The 19,055-nt window shown below is 41.4% G+C and overlaps 1 protein-coding gene across 12 annotated transcripts in view; it reads right to left on the reverse strand.

Annotated features, from left to right (window-relative positions):
* The window catches only part of EHBP1 (EH domain binding protein 1), a 402,075-nt gene that overhangs the window by 242,678 nt on the left and 140,342 nt on the right, over nucleotides 1-19,055 (reverse strand). For all 12 annotated transcript variants that reach the window (XM_078852347.1, XM_078852346.1, XM_073339539.2 and 9 more), the window contains one exon: nucleotides 13,234-13,329. In XM_078852347.1, coding sequence (XP_078708473.1) covers nucleotides 13,234-13,329 — 96 coding nt within the window. The remainder of the gene's footprint in view (nucleotides 1-13,233; nucleotides 13,330-19,055) is intronic.

Below are 19,055 nucleotides of genomic sequence, written 5' to 3' on the forward strand. Positions count from 1 at the left end.
CTGTTCTCTTCTAAACTGATACAAATACATTCGGCATTTAAAGTGCAAACCTTAACCTCTACCAGAGAATCACATTAAATAAGTGGTAGCAGACTGAAGGGAAGTCTTCCTTGGGGAAATACTTATTGAAGCCCCTATAAAAAGCTTGGTTTGACTGGTAATGTTGTGGGTACTTGTTTCATTGCTGCTTTGTATGAATGGTTCTCTCCAAACTTTACTTTCTCGTGCAGCATGTGCCTCTCCCTATTCTATCCCGTCTTGTTCCTTACCTGGCAGTAATGGTTCCTTGCATTTCAGGGACTTTCACACAGTATTTCTGACACACACAGTATTTCGGGACTAAGTTAAAAAGGGAGCTACTGAATTAAAGTTCTCTGAGCTACAGCCTTCAGATGAAGTTGCTACTGCTAATTCTCTTCAAGCAGCAACATGAGCTTTAGACACTTTAAAAACAAACATACTTTTGGCCAGTGTGTACATGTCACTGTGAATTCTTAATATTACAGTTCGTGACTTACTCCTATGTACCTAAAAGAAATGTATCCTCTTTTTCCAGAGCTCTCACAATCAGGAGAGTCTGGTGGATAATTATTGTTCCATGGCAAACTTCAACATTTTTACCATTCTGAAGTAACAGACCAAACTCTTCATGCAAAGCATTAATACACATCTTTGTTTTAGTATTCACATGGAATCACTCTACCTTAGTTTTATAAAATAAAAACTCATATTTTCACCCTAGATGTGGTGCTTGGATACTGTTACATGCACTTGAAGCAGCACTCTGACCTTCTCTTCACACATGCATTGTACCAATTTAACTAAATCAGTTTAGAAATTGATTTAATTTTGGTGCAACCCCTGTGTGGGTGTTGTTTAAGAGTGCCTTACATTGATTTAGCTTACCGACTTAATCTAAAGTGATATAAACCTATTTAAGAGAGTCCACATAAGAGGGTTGCACTGATTTAAGCAAATAAGGTTTTAATAGCTCGAGTTAACTTGGTACAACTTTAGTGTGGACGTAAAGCCTGTACCAGTTTTGAAAGAATTGGGATCTAGGGCCTCTAATTCAGAAAATAATCTGAGCATGTGCATACCTATTCAGCAAAGCTCTTAATTTAGCACATGCTTCACTTTAAATTCCAGTGGGACTTCAAAACATGCTTTAAGTTAAACATGAGCTTAAGTCCTTTGGTGAACATGGATGGACCGCTGAATTGACGGTTAGAGGAATAAACACAAGTTTGGGGAAAAGGCATTAGTACTCTAACTCCAGCTCTACCACTGGCTGCGTTTCTGTTGGAAAGTCGCATAACCTCTTTGTTTGGTTTCCCCATCTGTAAAAAGGGAGAATATCTACCTCATAAGGTTGCTGGTAGAGTTAATTAGTTAAGGCTTGTACAGTGCTTTGAACACGTATTGTAAAGCAGTGAAGGCATTAGTAAATAACTCCAGTATACATATCCTGCTGTGGGGCATCATTATACAGATTAGATTATTGCATTTTGTTTAATTATAGTTAACATATACTTTTCAAAATCTGCATTTGGGTCTGACATGAGGGGGAGAAAGAGGCTAGGAAATTTTAAAAGGTGGCCTAAATTAAACACTGAAGGGCTCTCGCTATTACTTTACAGTCTAACAATAAATATAAAACTATTAAAGACATTCTGTTACTCCTCAGTATTTAAATATTATATCACAATTAATGAAGGTGGAAAAAAGCACACCAATAAATGACAGTGCTTATAAACTTAAGTTTTATGATAAGCACTGTTTGCTCATACTATGAGTATTTAAGAATCAAGCAAAACATGACTGTACAACTGTTAATAACAGCTCATATTAAGATAATAACTGTAAAAACTGGTTTAAATTATGACTGATTATGAAACAATCCCATAATTAAAATTCCACTTGGCCCTACAAGAATCCGAAAGCAGGTTTCGGTTTTCTCCCTATATTCGGCACACATCCTTCTTCAAAGTGAAAAGGGTGTGAGGAGAAAGGGATTTTCTTGTCTCTAAGTGAAGCTTTCTCCCATTATGAACCTTTCTGGGTGCTGCTGAAGCACACCTACTAGGATTATTTACCATGAAGAGATGTGAGGGTGCCAAAAGTACTGTAGCTTGATGGTGTCCTTGCCATAATACCATTATTCTGTGCAACACTATATATCAGCCTAAAGAATGGTTTCAACTTACACTATATATAGTTAATACGGGCTATTGGCATCACCATATTTTCCACTCTGAAGGGTAGGAGACAGATGAATTCAAACCAAAATAAAATAAACCAGTTAAATGGACTATTACAGTACGGGAGCATGCTCAGAAGGTGCATGTATCTGTCAATTTATAAACACAACTCTACATCATGGGGTATACAAAGGGTACGAGGAAGAGAAGGCTTTGTGAACACAAACTAGTCTCTTGCTTGACTGAATGCATCCGATGAAGTGAGCTGTAGCTCATGAAAGCTTATGCTCAAATATAGTCTCTAAGGTGCCACAAGTACTCCTTTTCTCTTGCTTGGGACATTGTTTATCTAAAGCCACAGTTTCATCAGCAAATTGAGTCTTTCTGCTAAGGAGAAAATGGCCTAAGAAGAATTTAAAAGACTTAAATGAGAGGGATACTCCTTTTTTATTAGGCAATGAGTTCCCAGATGCGTGCACCGTTGTTAGCTGGTGCACTGCCTAATAAAAACAGAGAACCCTTGTACCCAATACATGCAATGGAGAGGCAAAAAGGAACTGAGGTGATGAGAGCAACAAATGTATTTCCCCCAGCATCGTTCAATTTTAAAAATTAACTTTATAGGCTTTAGCTTCAGAAGCAGCCAACAGCTATAGATTACTCACACACACATATTCACAGTCATCCTGCTGTCTTTGCCATGAGGCTACTTCACACTTCTCCTCCTGACTTACCTCCTGAATTCAGAAGATCCTAACTGACTGCAACTTACTGAATCATCTTAAATTTAAAATACCAATGTAGAGCTCTAAAACACCTCCCAATTCAATTTTTTTAAGTCAAGCTTAAGTCTAATGTAGGCCACCTTACGCCTACTCTCAGCGCACACCATCCACTACTACATTGTAACATGATCACCTTATACTACAGAAGCCTCCCTTCCAGTGAGCTGTGTAGAAACTGCTTGTAAGTGTTTGGCATGTGAAATCAGATGGTAGCACTTGAATCAAAGCGTAAAGTTCATCTGTTAAGAGCTGTACTCTGGGTTGTCTGCACAGGAAATTTTCAAAGACACAAAGGGAAGATAGGTGTCTAACACTTCTGCCCATCCCCACTTCTGCCTTTGAAAAATCTTCCCTTCAAATCTTAGTTACTCGTGCTATTTAAAACTTCTGTGCTCAGATGGGTGCCCTTTAACAATTCTAAAAAAATAAATAATTTGTGGATGGGAGAGAAAAAGAATGAGGAACAGGCAATTTTTTCCCTTTCTAAGGGCTTGTCTACATTACCAAGTTTTGCTGACAAAACTTATGTCGACACCCAAAAGCCAACAAAACAAAAATTGCCGAAGGGCGTTCACACTTGCTCCCTCTGCTGACAGATCACGTCCACATTGGGGACACCATCATTGACAGGGTGAGCAATGCACTGTGGGTATATATCCCACAATGCAGTGTTGTGGGAAGGAAGAGCGGATCGCTGCACATCTTGGGATTCTCTCCCAATTTCTCCCTCAGCCCCCTCCGCTGCCGAGAGCAGCATCATGAGTAGCTCTGTGAGCTCTCCGTGTTGAGGAAAGGCAAAGCAGCACAGCAGTCTGTCCCCCTCCCCCTCCAGCAGCAGTCTGTCTGCTGTTGTGTTCTGTTATGCCCTGCACAAGGGAGCATTCCAATGATTCACTCTTTGTTTGTTCCCCAAATGGAGCAGCACACAGATACTTCGGAGCTTTGAAAGGGGAGGGGTGCATGCCTGAAGGGCAGCAGAGATCAAAACACTGAGCAGAGCAATCAGGGCAGGCATTGTGGGATACTGGCGGAAGCCAGTTCTGTCGACAAAACGATCAGCAGTGTCTACACTGGCTCTTTGTCAACAATAAATGGAGGGGAAAAGACAAAAAAAGTCTCTCCTAGGAGTGGAAGTTTTTTGTTGCCAAAACTGGGCATTTTTTGCTACAAAAGTTCCATTATAGTGTGTACACTCTTGCTGTTTTGTTGCCAAAAAGCAATTTTTGGCGACAAAACTTGGTAGTGTAGACAAGGCCTGAGACCCTATATCTGTATGATAAACCATATGTACTGCTGCCCCCCCCCCCAAAAAAAACCAAAAAACAAACCACCACCACTATAGGAATGAAGTCTATTCCTAGCCAGAAAGAAAGAGTAATTTTTCCACCAAAGTATTATTTTGGTTCTTAAACCTAGGAAAAGTGATACTGTGGCTTAAACCTTCACAGTTCTTCACAAATAGTATATTCATATAGCTTTTCTGCATGTGACTTACATGACACTGAATATTTCTCATTATATATATATATATATACACACACACACACTCTATATATATATATTTGCAAGTGATTTAAAATAAGTTAAACCTGTATTGCATAGTGACCCTAAAAAAGAACTTCTAAGGTGATACATAAGCCAAAAAGCATTTCCTGTTCTATGAAAGCATTACAAATCACAAAGGTAAATTTCACAATACTTCTTCCTTCCCATCTTGGTTGACAATTTCAAAACATAACTGAGATAGAAATGTAGAGTATGCTAAAGAACGAAGACAATCTTACAGAACAGAAAGAACTTTTTATTTAAATTAGCTAGCAGGACAGAAACTAGAAATAGCTGAGAAAGGTTGATGAATTTATATTTCAGTACCATGCTTCTCTTAAACGACTTGGAGCATTATAAAGCTTTATCATCAATCCAAAAATCAATTTGATGAATATCTTTTGAAATGGGAGTGGGCAGGAGGAGGTATCACCTCTTCAATACACAGCTGTGCATGTGTGTGAAATACAAACATAACGTACGAAACAAGCTAATAGCACAAAATAAGAACTTTTAGATAACAAAATATCAGGTCTCTTGACTAATCACATACACTTTACTCGTAAGTTCTCAAGTATACACTGGTGACTACCGAAGAGGATATTCCTAATATTCTCATCAGTACTTGAAGCCTAGATTTATCTCCTAATCCTACCAGTAACATATTTCAACAGCCACTCCAAATTCAGAGCCACTACCCTATGTATCATGTCCCAAAACACATGGCTATTTTGGAGTCTGCTCTATTCCTACACTACTATTTCAGATCACTGCTTACCAAACAGCAGCACTGTGTTAGTACGTTATCTTTGATTCTTATAAAGCTTGTAAGAGCAACATGTTTCACTTTGCCAACATGGATATAAAGCCGGCAGCTTGCCTGTGATTTTAATACTTTAATCAACACAAACAATTGCTGTTTGTTAGAAGACAGGGCCACATTGAATATACTCATGCCAAGTATTAAATCTATAGCAGACTCTCCCTTCACACTGAGTTCTTTTTAGTGGATCTTTCACTTCCACTAAAGAGCTGTTAAGACAGCCAATACTTTTTGACCTTTAGGACTTCAAGTGTTAAAGCCTCCATCTTTCTGGTTAAGGACCAGATATAAATATGACTGCCTTCCAAATCAATTAATCCACTCTTCAACTGTCCAGAAGGATTGTTACTGTGTGACATTAGGCACTTCCTTTTTCACTTCTCCACCAGCAGCCAACCCATGGGGTAAGTGTGATACGTCTGCAGCACTTCCTGACCATCTCACCCCAGAGTAAGAGAGAGTGGGAATCAAACGCAAAACTTCCAAAGGGCAGAGTACAGCACTACACTTACCTAACTTGACCCCAATGTTCTTTTTCTACCACAGAAGAGATTAAGGATTTCCCCCCCATTTTCAGGGGCCCTGTACCTTATCTGTTTTAAAACATATTTTATGGTATTTATGGGATACAATTTTATAACCCATGTGTAATTTTCTTTTAGGGGGTGGGGCCAGAGAGAAATGAAAAGTATTCAGCGTTAAACTAAAACAGCTTTAAAAATGGATCAGGAGAATGACTATGCCCTCTCCTTCCTGGCTGGTGAAACCAGGATTACACTGTGCCTGCAAAAAGAACAGGAGGACTTGTGGCACCTTAGAGACTAACAAATTTGTTTGAGCATACGCTTTCGTGAGCTACAGCTCACTTCATCGGATGCATTCAGTGGAAAATACAGTGGGGAGATTTATATACATAGAGAACATGAAACAATGGGTGTTACCATACACACTGTAACTAGAAAAGGAGTACTTGTGGCACCTTAGAGACTAACCAATTTATTTGAGCATGAGCTTTCGTGAGCTAGAGCTCACTTCATCGGATGCATACCGTGGAAACTGCAGCAGACTTTATATATACACAGAGAATATGAACCAATACCTCCTCCCACCCCACTGTCCTGCTGGTAATAGCTTATCTAAAGTGATCATCAGGTGGGCCATTTCTAGCACAAATCCAGGTTTTCTCACCCTCCACCCCCCCACACAAATTCACTCTCCTGCTGGTGATAGCCCATCCAAAGTGACAACTCTCCACACAATGTGCACGATAATCAAGTTGGGCTATTTCCTGCACAAATCCAGGTTTTCTCACATCCCCCCCACCCCCATACACACACAAACTCACTCTCCTGCTGGTAATAGCTCATTCAAACTGACCACTCTCCAACTTTAAATCCAAGTTAAACCAGAACATCTGGGGGGGGTGGGGGGGAGGAAAAAACAAGAGGAAACAGGCTACCTTGCATAATGACTTAGCCACTCCCAGTCTCTATTTAAGCCTAAATTAATAGTATCCAATTTGCAAATGAATTCCAATTCAGCAGTTTCTCGCTGGAGTCTGGATTTGAAGTTTTTTTGTTTTAAGATAGCGACCTTCATGTCTGTAATTGCGTGACCAGAGAGATTGAAGTGTTCTCCGACTGGTTTATGAATGTTATAATTCTTTACATCTGATTTGTGTCCATTTATTCTTTTACGTAGAGACTGTCCAGTTTGACCAATGTACATGGCAGAGGGGCATTGCTGGCACATGATGGCATATATCACATTGGTGGATGTGCAGGTGAACGAGCCTCTGATAGTGTGGCTGATGTTATTAGGCCCTGTGATGGTGTCCCCTGAATAGATATGTGGACACAGTTGGCAACGGGCTTTGTTGCAAGGATAAGTTCCTGGGTTAGTGGTTCTGTTGTGTGGTATGTGGTTGTTGGTGAGTATTTGCTTCAGGTTGTGGGGCTGTCTGTAGGCAAGGACTGGCCTGTCTCCCAAGATTTGTGAGAGTGCTGGGTCATCCTTTAGGATAGGTTGTAGATCCTTAATAATGCGTTGGAGGGGTTTTAGTTGGGGGCTGAAGGTGACGGCTAGTGGCGTTCTGTTATTTTCTTTGTTAGGCCTGTCCTGTAGTAGGTAACTTCTGGGAACTCTTCTGGCTCTATCAATCTGTTTCTTTACTTCTGCAGGTGGGTATTGTAGTTGTAAGAAAGCTTGACAGAGATCTTGTAGGTGTTTGTCTCTGTCTGAGGGGTTGGAGCAAATGCGGTTGTATTTGTATAGTGAAGGTCGCTATCTTAAAACAAAAAAACTTCAAATCCAGACTCCAGCGAGAAACTGCTGAATTGGAATTCATTTGCAAATTGGATACTATTAATTTAGGCTTAAATAGAGACTGGGTGTGGCTAAGTCATTATGCAAGGTAGCCTGTTTCCTCTTGTTTTTTCCTACCCCCCCCCTCCCCCCAGATGTTCTGGTTTAACTTGGATTTAAAGTTGGAGAGTGGTCAGTTTGAATGAGCTATTACCAGCAGGAGAGTGAGTTTGTGTGTGTATGGGAGTGGGGGGGATCTGAGAAAACCTGGATTTGTGCAGGAAATAGCCCAACTTGATTATCATGCACATTGTGTGGAGAGTTGTCACTTTGGATGGGCTATCACCAGCAGGAGAGTGAATTTGTGTGGGGGGGTGGAGGGTGAGAAAACCTGGATTTGTGCTGGAAATGGCCCAACTTGATGATCACTTTAAGCTATTACCAGCAGGACAGTGGGGTGGGAGGAGGTATTGGTTCATATTCTCTGTGTATATATAAAGTCTGCTGCAGTTTCCACGGTATGCATCCAATGAAGTGAGCTGTAGCTCACGAAAGCTCATGCTCAAATAAATTGGTTAGTCTCTAAGGCGCCACAAGTACTCCTTTTCTTTTTGCGAATACAGACTAACAGGGCTGTTACTCTGAAAACTGTAACTAGAGTGATCACTTAAGGTGAGCTATTAAGCAGAAGTGGGGGGGGGGGAACCTTTTGTAGTGATAATCAAGGTGGGCCATTTCCAGCAGTGGACAAGAACATCTGAGGAAAAGTGGGGAGGGGGTGGGGGGGAATAAACATGGGGACATAGTTTTACTTTGTATAATGACCCATCCACTCCCAGTCTTTATTCAAGGCTAAGTTAATTGTATCCAGTTTGCAAATTAATTCCAATTCAGCAGTCTCTCCTTGGAGTCTGTTTTTGAAGTTTTTTTGTTGAAGAATTGCAACGTTTAGGTCTGTAATTGAGTGACCAAAGAGATTGAAGTGTTCTCCAACTGGTTTTGAATGTTATAATTCTTTATGTCTGATTTGTATCCATTTATTTTTTTACGTAGAGATGTCTCCGATGAAGTGAGCTGTAGCTCACGAAAGCTTATGCTCAATTAAATTTATTAGTCTCTAAGGTGCCACAAGTACTCCTTTTCTTTTTGACAATACAGACTAACACGGCTGCTACTCTGAAACTGTCCCTGTAGTAAGGGTGATGTCACTTCCTCTGTTTTCTTTGGCATAAAATGTATGTTTAGAGCTTTTAGGCTTAGGACAAGGTTTAACTACATTTGCTTACTGATTAAAAAAAAAAAGATCAAGTAACAGGGATCAAGTCAATACATCTGAATTATAAAAGTTGTGATTCTCACTTATACTAAGTACTCTGGCAGCGCAGGAGGGCTTTGAAATGGGTATAACTTATTTACACTCGCTTTAAGATGACTTTACACTGCCAAACAGGGCCAGATTTAGGGGCAGGTGAACCAGGCAACAACCTGGGGTGCCGGGCTCGGAGGGTGCTGGGCTTGGGGTGCGTTTTTTGTTGTTAATAGAATGTTTGAAGTAAAATGTTTCAGGTATTCCATATGTGGATTTATTTTTCCACTGACCTCCTAGAATGTTCTGGACCTTTGTAGAATCTCATGGAACCTTCCAGACTTTCTGAGAATTACATTTTCCTCAAACCTCCTAGAATGTTGTCAGTCATGCCCTCATGGATATATAAGGGGAAGGGTGTTACCAATTAGTGAGATATAAGAACAAAGTGAAGTGAGAGACCAACTGCGATATTGTGAACCTTGTTTTACTGTGTAATTGTGAAAGTGTACTTGTGCGTTTAAGAGTGTAAGTAGTGACTAATAAAGGACATAGTTAATGAGATGCCAGAGATATATATCGAACCCCTGTCTAAGCAACAGTATAAAAGAATACTGTTATTTCTTTTGCCATGCTTAACACACGTTTGATGACTTTCTAAGACGGCAGAACATAGACTTTTGCTCTCCCTAATATTTTGTTTTCCCCCGTAGAAAATAAAAAATGCCCCAAAAAATAGCCTTCAGCAGCTCAGTATACAAAGTGAAAAGCTCAACTGCAATCTAGTTTGCAGCAAAGGGCAGATTTGATGGGAAAATATCTGAAACAGGACAACACAGACCAGGCTTTAGGCAATAGCGATTGTCCCAGTGCAGAAGAAATTGAGGTGCAAAGCATAAATGATGGAAGTCCTATTACTAAGGAATTAGCAGATTTACCTGAAGATAAGGAACGGAAATGTGAGGAAAGTGATGGAGAATTGTCCAATTTTCCTGGTGGCATAAAGGAAACCGATAAAGAAGAATGTGGCTTACATAAAAAGGAGAGTAATGACAAAGAAAAACGTGGTTTACACGAAAAGGAGAGAAATGATCAAAAAGAATCCACCTCGAATGATGACAGAAACAGCAGTGAGAAAAACTGCATACCACAAATGTCTACATCAGATCCTGCTTCATGGCTGGTGATCCTAAACTCTGACGATATTGAACAAACAATTTTGAACAGACTGGGGAAAAAAAATCGAGAATATGACATTTCCAGTAAATAAGCAGAAGCGACTCTTCTCAAAGGTCACACTGCGAAAGAGTGCTCAAGAAAATGAATTGGCTTTGACTAGTTTACTCATAATCAACTGACAAAGTGTTCTGGTTTTGTTGCAAAATATTTGACAAGAATGTCAGATCGTTGCTTGCACTATCCGGGTACAATTACTGGCATAACTTAGCTGATGCTCTGAAGCAAGATGAAAAATTGCCCAGCCATTTTATGGCCTACTCCAAATGGATGGAGGTCAAGTCCAGACTCAAGCTGAACAAACAAACAGATGCAGAAAACCAGCACATTATTAATGCAGAAACCCAGCATGGCAAGAATGTACTCTAGCATCTGATCTCAATTACCCTCTTCCTGGCAAAAATAAGTTGGCTTTCTGGGGCTCCTCTGATAAGTTGTTCACTGAACAACAGTAATTTCCTCAGTTTGGTAGAGCTCCTTGGGAAATACATCGAGTAGTTCGCAAAGAAGCTATGGACCATTTCTGCAGCAAAACAATTCAAAATGAAATGACTGACCTTACAGCAAGGAAGGTGCTTGATAACATATTGATACAGCTTGGCAAAGCGAAGTACTGCGCTGTAATAACGGACTGCACTCCCGACATTAGTCACAGGGAAAAGATGTCATTTACAGTAAGATTTGAAGGTGACGAGGATGGCTGTATCCAAATAAAGAAACCCTATCTGTTTCCAGTCTGTGGATGACTCCACTGGAATAGGTCTAACAGACCTGTTTATGAATGTTTTGAATGAGAATAAAATAAACCTTCAGGATTGCTGAGGCCAAGGCTACAACAACGGCGTGAACATGAAGGGAAGAATCAGTGGCATCCATGCCAGGATCCTTGCGCTGAATCCAAGAGCTTTCTTTGTGCCTTGTGGCTGCCATTCCCTCAGCCTGGTTGCGTCAGATGCAGCAGCATCTTCTTTAGATTCAGTATCTCTCTTCGGAGCACTGCAAAGGATATACAGCCTGTTTTCAGCATCAACTATCAGATGGAAGATCCTCACGGACAATGCTACAAATCTGACCATGAAGCCACTAAGTGACACTCGCTGGCAGAGCCACATTGACAGCATTAGGCCAGCGAATTACCAAGTGACTGAGGTTTACAATGCCCGATGGAACTGGTGCAGTCAAGTAAAGCCGAGGCTGGAATCCGACACGAGATTCAAAGCCTGGCAAACCAGATCGTTGACTTCAAACTTCTGATTTAAATTGTGGTTTGGCACGATATCCTGCTCCAAGTAAACACTGTAAGCAAGGCATTACAAACTCAGTCAATGGACATCGCAAACATTACTACTGTGATGAGCAGCTGCTTTGATTTTGTTGTGGTCTACAGAGACAACGGATTTGAAGATGCCATCATTGCTGTAAAAAAAAAAAATGGCGGAAAACGTAGGCGTTGAGCCCGTCTTCAAGGAAACTCGTATTCATTGGAAGAAGAGACAGTTTGGTTACGAGGGCAGAGATGAGGTGATGGGAAGGTTGGAGGAAAATTCAATGGAGACTTCTTTTTTTGCTCGCTCGATGACACTGCTCAAGTGTCCACTGAAGAAAGGTTTGGACTAATGAAGCACCACAAAAAGACCTGGGGTTTTTGTATGACCTTAGTAAGCTGCTGGTGGACAGGAAGACACTCTTGAACAATTATACAGACCTGCACCAGATGCTGACACATGGGGACACTTTTCCTATTGTTTGGATAGGTTTGAGGATTCTGCTCACGCTGCCAGTCACAGCTGCAGATGCTGAGTGCAGCTTTTCAAAGCTCAGGCTCATTAAAACATATCTTTGATTGATGATGGTCAAAATGGCTTGAAAATGCCACTGGCCAGTCTTTAGACCTCCTCGACGCTGTGCTTCATTTCGCGAGGGCAAAGGCGAGAAAAGCGACTTTTGGAACTAAAGGTTAACATTCTAAGGCTGTCACCTACGTTACACTATTTAATACTGGTCCACCCAATGTTGGTGCACAGTTCAGTTTCTTCATGTTAGTACATTTCAGTCATTCTTAAAATTAAAAAGTTTCTATAAGCTTAGAGGAAATGATTTTTTTATTTGCTTATATATGGCATGTATAAATACCGATTTATAGATCCTAGCATGCAATTCCATCTTATATGACAGGGATATGATAGGGATAAATCATGCATGCAAATCATGCATCAAAGTCATGAAATGCAATAAAAAATAAGATATTCAAAAGTTTAACAAACAGAGGGGAGGTGCCGAAGATGATTCTCCTTCGCCATTTGATCAAGGGCTGGCCCTGCTGCCAAAGCACCATACAGGGGCCTCAGTGTAAATAAGAATTGGGACTAAATGTACAAAAACTGATAAGAACACAGATTCACTGTAATAAAACCATTTTGAAATACTAGAACAAATAGCATTTCTTTAATCAGACCACACAAAGACCTAAAATTCTCTCTGTTATTTAAATGTTTCCCATCAACATAGTTCTGTTTTCCAGGAATTCCTAAGATAGCAATTAAACAAGCACTGTGACGGTTTTATAACATACCTGAAATGCTATACTATTTGGAGATAGATTCTGTTTCAGAACAAATGTAACGAGGAATACGATGACTGCAACGATGTAGCACACAGTCAAGGCACAAAAAGTTTTGACTCCTACCAGCTTAGTGTTTTTAGGCAAAACGGACTACTCTGTATTACAGCTGTATGGAAAATTAGACTGACATTCTGAAAACACATAAGCATGTACTTAATTTTATGGACGCAAGCAGCCCTGAGGAGTTCAATGGGACTATTTGAATGTGTTGGTTAAAGCACATGGCTAAATGTTTGCAAGGGGTCTTAATTCTCTCTCATACTTAAACTGTGAACTTGTAGGTATGCAGATAATGACTTGACATGAACCACAGGATCAGGCCCCACGAAAGAAGGCGTTTCTGTGTGTAAGTCTTCAGGAAATATCTTATGCCTTATAAAATGAATTAAAATGAAACATTAAAAACCTACCTTAAAAAGTGTCACAGTGATTTCAATGTTTTCAGGAACAGGCCACACCACCACACCACGGTACGGATTTTTGATTCCAGGTTGCCAGCTATGGGCCTAAAAGAAGAAAAGAAACAATAATTGAGTCAATCATCATAAAACATCTGCTCCAACGCCCCTGGAAGTCAGCGTGTGCATGCATGCGTGTGTATTGATGATTAGCTCCAAAAAAAACCCCTGCTTTCATAAATTTACAGTTCTATTAAACACAATAAGACAAACCACTGAGAACAGAAGGAACTCGCACCATTGATGGGAGTTACGCAGTCACACACATGGCTCTCTCTAGCCAGGTGCTGAGTGCTCTGGTCCTGATCTTGCAAAGCAATTAAGCACAGTGCCTATATCAGGGCCAGAACATTGAGCATCCTGCAGGTACAAGTTCATAAAATGGTGAATACAGACCTTTGGCACAGGTTTCAGACTATGGAATGCTTTCCTTTAAAGCAAATAATTAAGAGTTGCTATTGTGCACGCTAAGTAGCCATATTCAGATTGTAATAAAACTGACTTATTTTGTTGTTTTATTTGAAAAAAATAAAGCACCAATTTATAGTACACACTAAATGCCTCTGAAACATTTAAACCTATAAAGAATTAACAGTTAAGTACCTTTAACTAAAAGAGAAGTGACCAGGATAAAATGAAGTAAAAAGAGACTAACTCTAAAGACCTGAGCAAATCATTCCAACATGTGGAGTGGCATACTTTCCACTGAAACAGTGAACACCATGAAGTGTGAGTTTCAGAATCTAGTTCAGTTAGTATGGAGGAAAACTTTAGATAACTATGGAAATATAAATGAATATATGCTAATATAAGGGGGGCCGCGGAGTAGCATGGTTGTTTCTAACTACCTGTTTTTTTTATTTTGAGAAAGTTATAAACTATTGTTATTTGCATCAAATTAACTGAGTTTTTAAATTCTACAGTATCAAACTTTGTTCATTTTACAAAAAGAAAAGGAGTACTAGTGGCACCTTAGAGACTAACCAATTTATTTGAGCATAAGCTTTCGTGAGCTACAGCTCACTTCATCGGATGTTCTTTATATGTTCTTTGCAACATCCAGCACTTCAGTGTATGATTTTTATAACAACACTATTACTAGCATAAGGCTAACGTAACTTGGGTCACAGGTACAATAAACTCAAATATAATTACCCTGGTTATAACACATTTGGAGATAGGATGGTGTTACTAAGAGTACACATTGGGTTTTGTAGCAATTAATTGTTATGGTGGCATGGCCCTGTTGGCCATGTCAGTAAACTATAATTTTCAAGAGGGTTTTAAAAGGTCTCTTCTGGGTTAAAATTTAGAGCATATACCCCACCTCAAAATTAGCCAGCTGCCCAGTGGCCAATTTTAGCTACAGAATTCAATACACCATGGTGGGAAAGATAATGATTGAAAATGATAATGATCCTCATTTAGTAGAAGAGGGAAACTAATTCACCACTGCTGTGCATTATAAACAGTGCTTCATCTCACATGATAGTCACACATTTGGCAGCCCTGTCAAGCACTCCTGCAGCCTGCATAGCTCCTCACACATCCAGCTTCGTGATCAAAAGGAACTGTAGTAGTTCCTTTAGGCCACCAGAGGACACTACGTTGCCTCTACCACAGGCAGCCTATCTGCCTTCTGGCTCTGTTCCCTCTGTTGATTCCCGGTTGTGTGGAGCCACAAGAGAAGTGGCAGCAGCTTCTAGCAGGGTGCGAGTGAGCTGGTCAAGAGATTGAGGGAGATATGGAAGGGGACGGAGGGAGTATCTAAGAATAAAGTCCTGCAAGGAGCCATCGGTAAGATCCAGCTTGTTTTCCATGCTGCCCAAAGCCATTTATCTTTGCAGATATATTTAGAACATTCTTATTGTTTTCCTGTTATTTTTATTCACTCCTACAGCGTTGCTGATGTTTACAGTTCCATCCAAAGTCTGGGTACAGGGGGATTTACCAGTCTCCTCTCCTCATCAGGCTAGTTGGTGAGACAGTAAAAAATGGAGAATCTTAAAACAAATCAACATGCATTATGGTTACCTGACATGCACGTTATCAAAAGCAGAGAGTTTCTCGCCCTCATGGTTGCAAAGTAATGCTTGAAAATGCGTCCCAAGTGCACCCTCAAGGCCGAGAAACCAGATGGTAATAAAATGAACCCAATATATATATATATATATATATATATTTTTTAAATCCCATGAATTTTAAATCGGCCTCATGATTTTTTGGGCCTGACCCATGTTTTTTGAACACTTGGGGTTGGCAATACTGCTCCCATTTTTATACTGTAAAAAATTTTGTACATACAATCAAAAACAAGCTTTCTATGATTCAGCAGAATTCTGAGTACAAGGGGATTTACCAGTCTCCTCTCCTCATCAGGCTAGTTGGTGAGACCATAAAAAATGGAGACTCCTAAAACAAATCAACATGCATTACGGTTACCTGACATGCAAGTTATCGAAAGCAGAGAGTGAGAGACTGATAGTTTGAGAGACTGAAAGTCCTACCTAATGAGCTTTTAAAGCAAAGCTATCCCCTTATTAGCGGGATGATGTTATATGCCCATTTGGCTTTGGAATATAGGACTGCACCATCCAGGCAACATGACAGGCAAAGATAACCCCTGGGTTGGTGCAGGAGAAAGCAAAGGGTGCAAAATAGGGGGAGGCCTATTAGCTAATAGAGAATACTTTGAGTACTTAAAATTATCGTTATCATATAACAAAATATTATTTCTCAGAGCAAGGGTCCCTATATTGAGGGGGTCTTGGCCGGGGGGGGGGGGGGGGCATTGGAGGGGGGAAGTTGTGCCCTTACAGACTCATCATGTAGGCATACAGCTATACTGACTATATTTTAATCATCCAAAATACAGGCCTTTGCTTTGGCAAATGGGCAAGATTTTGCCACCTACATGTGGTAACCATGCCAACAATCCCAATATTACCCACTCTCCCCATGTTTTGGATCCTGGCCAGCTGTCTCTCTCTAGTAGCTGGCTGCTAGGCCTGAACATTATGTTTCCATTGCAATTACCACCTCAGGCCACAGTTCCCACAATGCTCTGTGCCTTCCAGACTCTCTTTCCTCCTCCCTTACACAGCCTCCTTCCCTTTCTGCATCTTTCACTGCTTCTCTGTTGCCCTGGCTCCGATGCAGCCTGGATGGACAAAAACACTACCACTGGCTGCCTCACTCCCTGTCTTCATCATCCCTCCCACCACCCCTTGCCCCCTGAGGCTAGGGAGAGAGCAGCAGCCTGTATAGGGGGACCTCTATTGTTGGCTGCCTCACTCACTAGCCAGTCACGGGCAGCAGTAGCCTTTTCAGAAGGAGTACAGAGGAAAAAGCACCAACCCCGCAGAGAGGAAGTGAGGAGATGCTGCAACAGCCACGGCACTTTAAATGAAGAAACACCTGGGAGGAGGGGAAGGATTGGTGAAATATGCCACAAAGATGCTAGAAGTGGCAACATGCCTCATCACCCCACTCCTAGAAAACTGTATGGATAGATAGATGAACAATTGGGGTGGGGGACAGTAATGTGTGAGAAAATCAAAGACTGGTGGTGGGCTCCAAAGGTTCAGATAAGCATTTTAGGATCTCCTGGCCTTTGGAGTTCTCTCATGACTGTTTTCATTATTTACGCTTATAATAGGAATTACCTGCTTTATAAATACATTTATTTTTGCAAAGTTGGGTTATCGTGACAAATAGGACTCCACAAATTGATGCATCATAATGATGCAGTGTTTGAGCACAGACTGTAAGGCTTGGTGGGTTTTGGTTTTTGCCTTTTTGTCCCAGTAAGAGAAGAGATCTTTAAGGACAGCTTGAAAACTATCCATTTATAGGCTGGGATAATTAAGATATTCCTCTATAAGAGATCTATCACCAGAATGTATACATACCCTGCTGGGGGCCTAGATGTTGTGCTCAATTCGTGGACTGCCCTTGGGAAATATCTGATCTGTTGTCAATATTTCAGATATGGTTACAGAGAATCGCCTGTTTTGACCATAACAGATCTGTGCAAGTCTCAACACTTAAATAGCTTCGTCATTATCAACACAAAACAGACATTCCACATGTAGCACACAGGAATGTACTGGTTTTGCAGAACAGGGAAAAGAAATATTTGAGCAAATGGTCATTTCTTATTTACTAGTGACTGGTGCAGGGGAACATTGCAAGCTCTTGGGTGAAAAAGTAACATGCACATGCTTTGCTGCAATGCTCTGTACCTGGAGATGAAAGAGAAAGCTGAAGCAGCTCCAGCTGGCTCCAAATGTAGTAGCCCGTTTATTAAGCAACACAGGAGAGGATGAGAGCACACCACTCTAGTGCTCCATATACTATACGGGCTCCCCTGGCAATTACCCTCAATGTACTGAGCCCTGGCTATTTCCAATGACTGCCATGCTCCCTGAAACCAAACATGACAGATGCAATGAACAAGAACCCTGCCAGCTTTCTTAGGGGCAGGCCCTCTACTTTGGAACCCTTGCCAGGTATCAGGATGGCCACAAAAGGTACCACCTTTGGTGCAAAATGAAAAACCTTTCCAAAATCACAACCTAAATATTCATTAGCGGCACTTCGCTGTGACACACAGCAGCATTTAGAACCCTGCCCCCCTCCTGCCCCGCATTTTAACTAGTACACATCTCTTACTTAAAAAAACCACCAACACAAAGCAAAAACAACTAGACATGTCCTAATGTAATACAAGGCAGGATGGAGATTACAGTCCTTCAGATCAATTTCTGCTCAAGGTTAGGGTGCATTAGATACATCAGTCTTCATAAGGCCAAATGAAAAAACCCAACAGATTTTAAGAAGGTCAAAAAGCAGAAATACTGGTCTCATACACAAGGTCACTAAACACCACTGGGTAGCTCTTTATCGGTGAAGTTTTGAAGGAAGAAAGAAAAGTAGATACTTTTAGAACAGTAGTGTCCGACTTGTGGCCTTTGAGACTCTAATTATAGCAAATGAGGGAGCAAATTTATATTTGACCATGAATTGAAAATACGTTCCACAAGCCATGATGCCCTGCATTTTTTAAACGCAAATGTTAAGTGTTTGGTTCAGCCCCAACACCGTCTTCTTCCCAAATGTCTCTCACCACTTCTTCTGCAGTCCCAAGAGCATCCCGACTGTGAGCCAGCAATGCTCTGAGCAGCTGCTTTTCCTGCTCCACTGCAGCTGCTCTGCAGCACCTTGCCGGCTGCCTCATGCACTGCAGAGGAGGGAGACAAGAACAGCACTAGCTGCTCCATTGCTTACTTCTCTGCCAGGCTGTAGAAGGCCCTAGGAGAACAGGGAAGGAGCCTGACTGAGGGGAGCTTAGGGGAGTTGCTCTTTCCTAAGGGCTCCCCTTCTCCAGTGTCATCAAGGGCATCTCAGGAGAGGAGGAAAAAGAGAAGGGGAGATCCAGCAACCAATGATAGCATCCTGATTCTCTGCGCCAGCACCAACGCAGCTTAGAGCAGGCTGACTAACTCAGGGGCGGGCAAACCTTTTGGCCTGAGGGCTGCATCAGGTTTCTGAAATTGTATGGAGGGCCTGTGCCTCCCCTAACAGCCAGGCATGGCCCAGCCCCCTCCCCCATCCGACCCCCCCTGCTTCTTGCCCTCTGACCGCCCCCCCCCCCCCGGGACTCCTACCCCATCCAACTCCCCTGTTCTCTGACAGCCCCCCAAGGACCCCTGCCCCATCCACCCCTGGCTCTCTGTCCTCTGACCGCCCCCGGACCCCCCGCTCCTAACTCC

This window comes from Lepidochelys kempii, chromosome 3, assembly GCF_965140285.1.
Source record: "Lepidochelys kempii isolate rLepKem1 chromosome 3, rLepKem1.hap1, whole genome shotgun sequence".
Classification (NCBI taxonomy): domain Eukaryota; kingdom Metazoa; phylum Chordata; order Testudines; family Cheloniidae; genus Lepidochelys; species Lepidochelys kempii.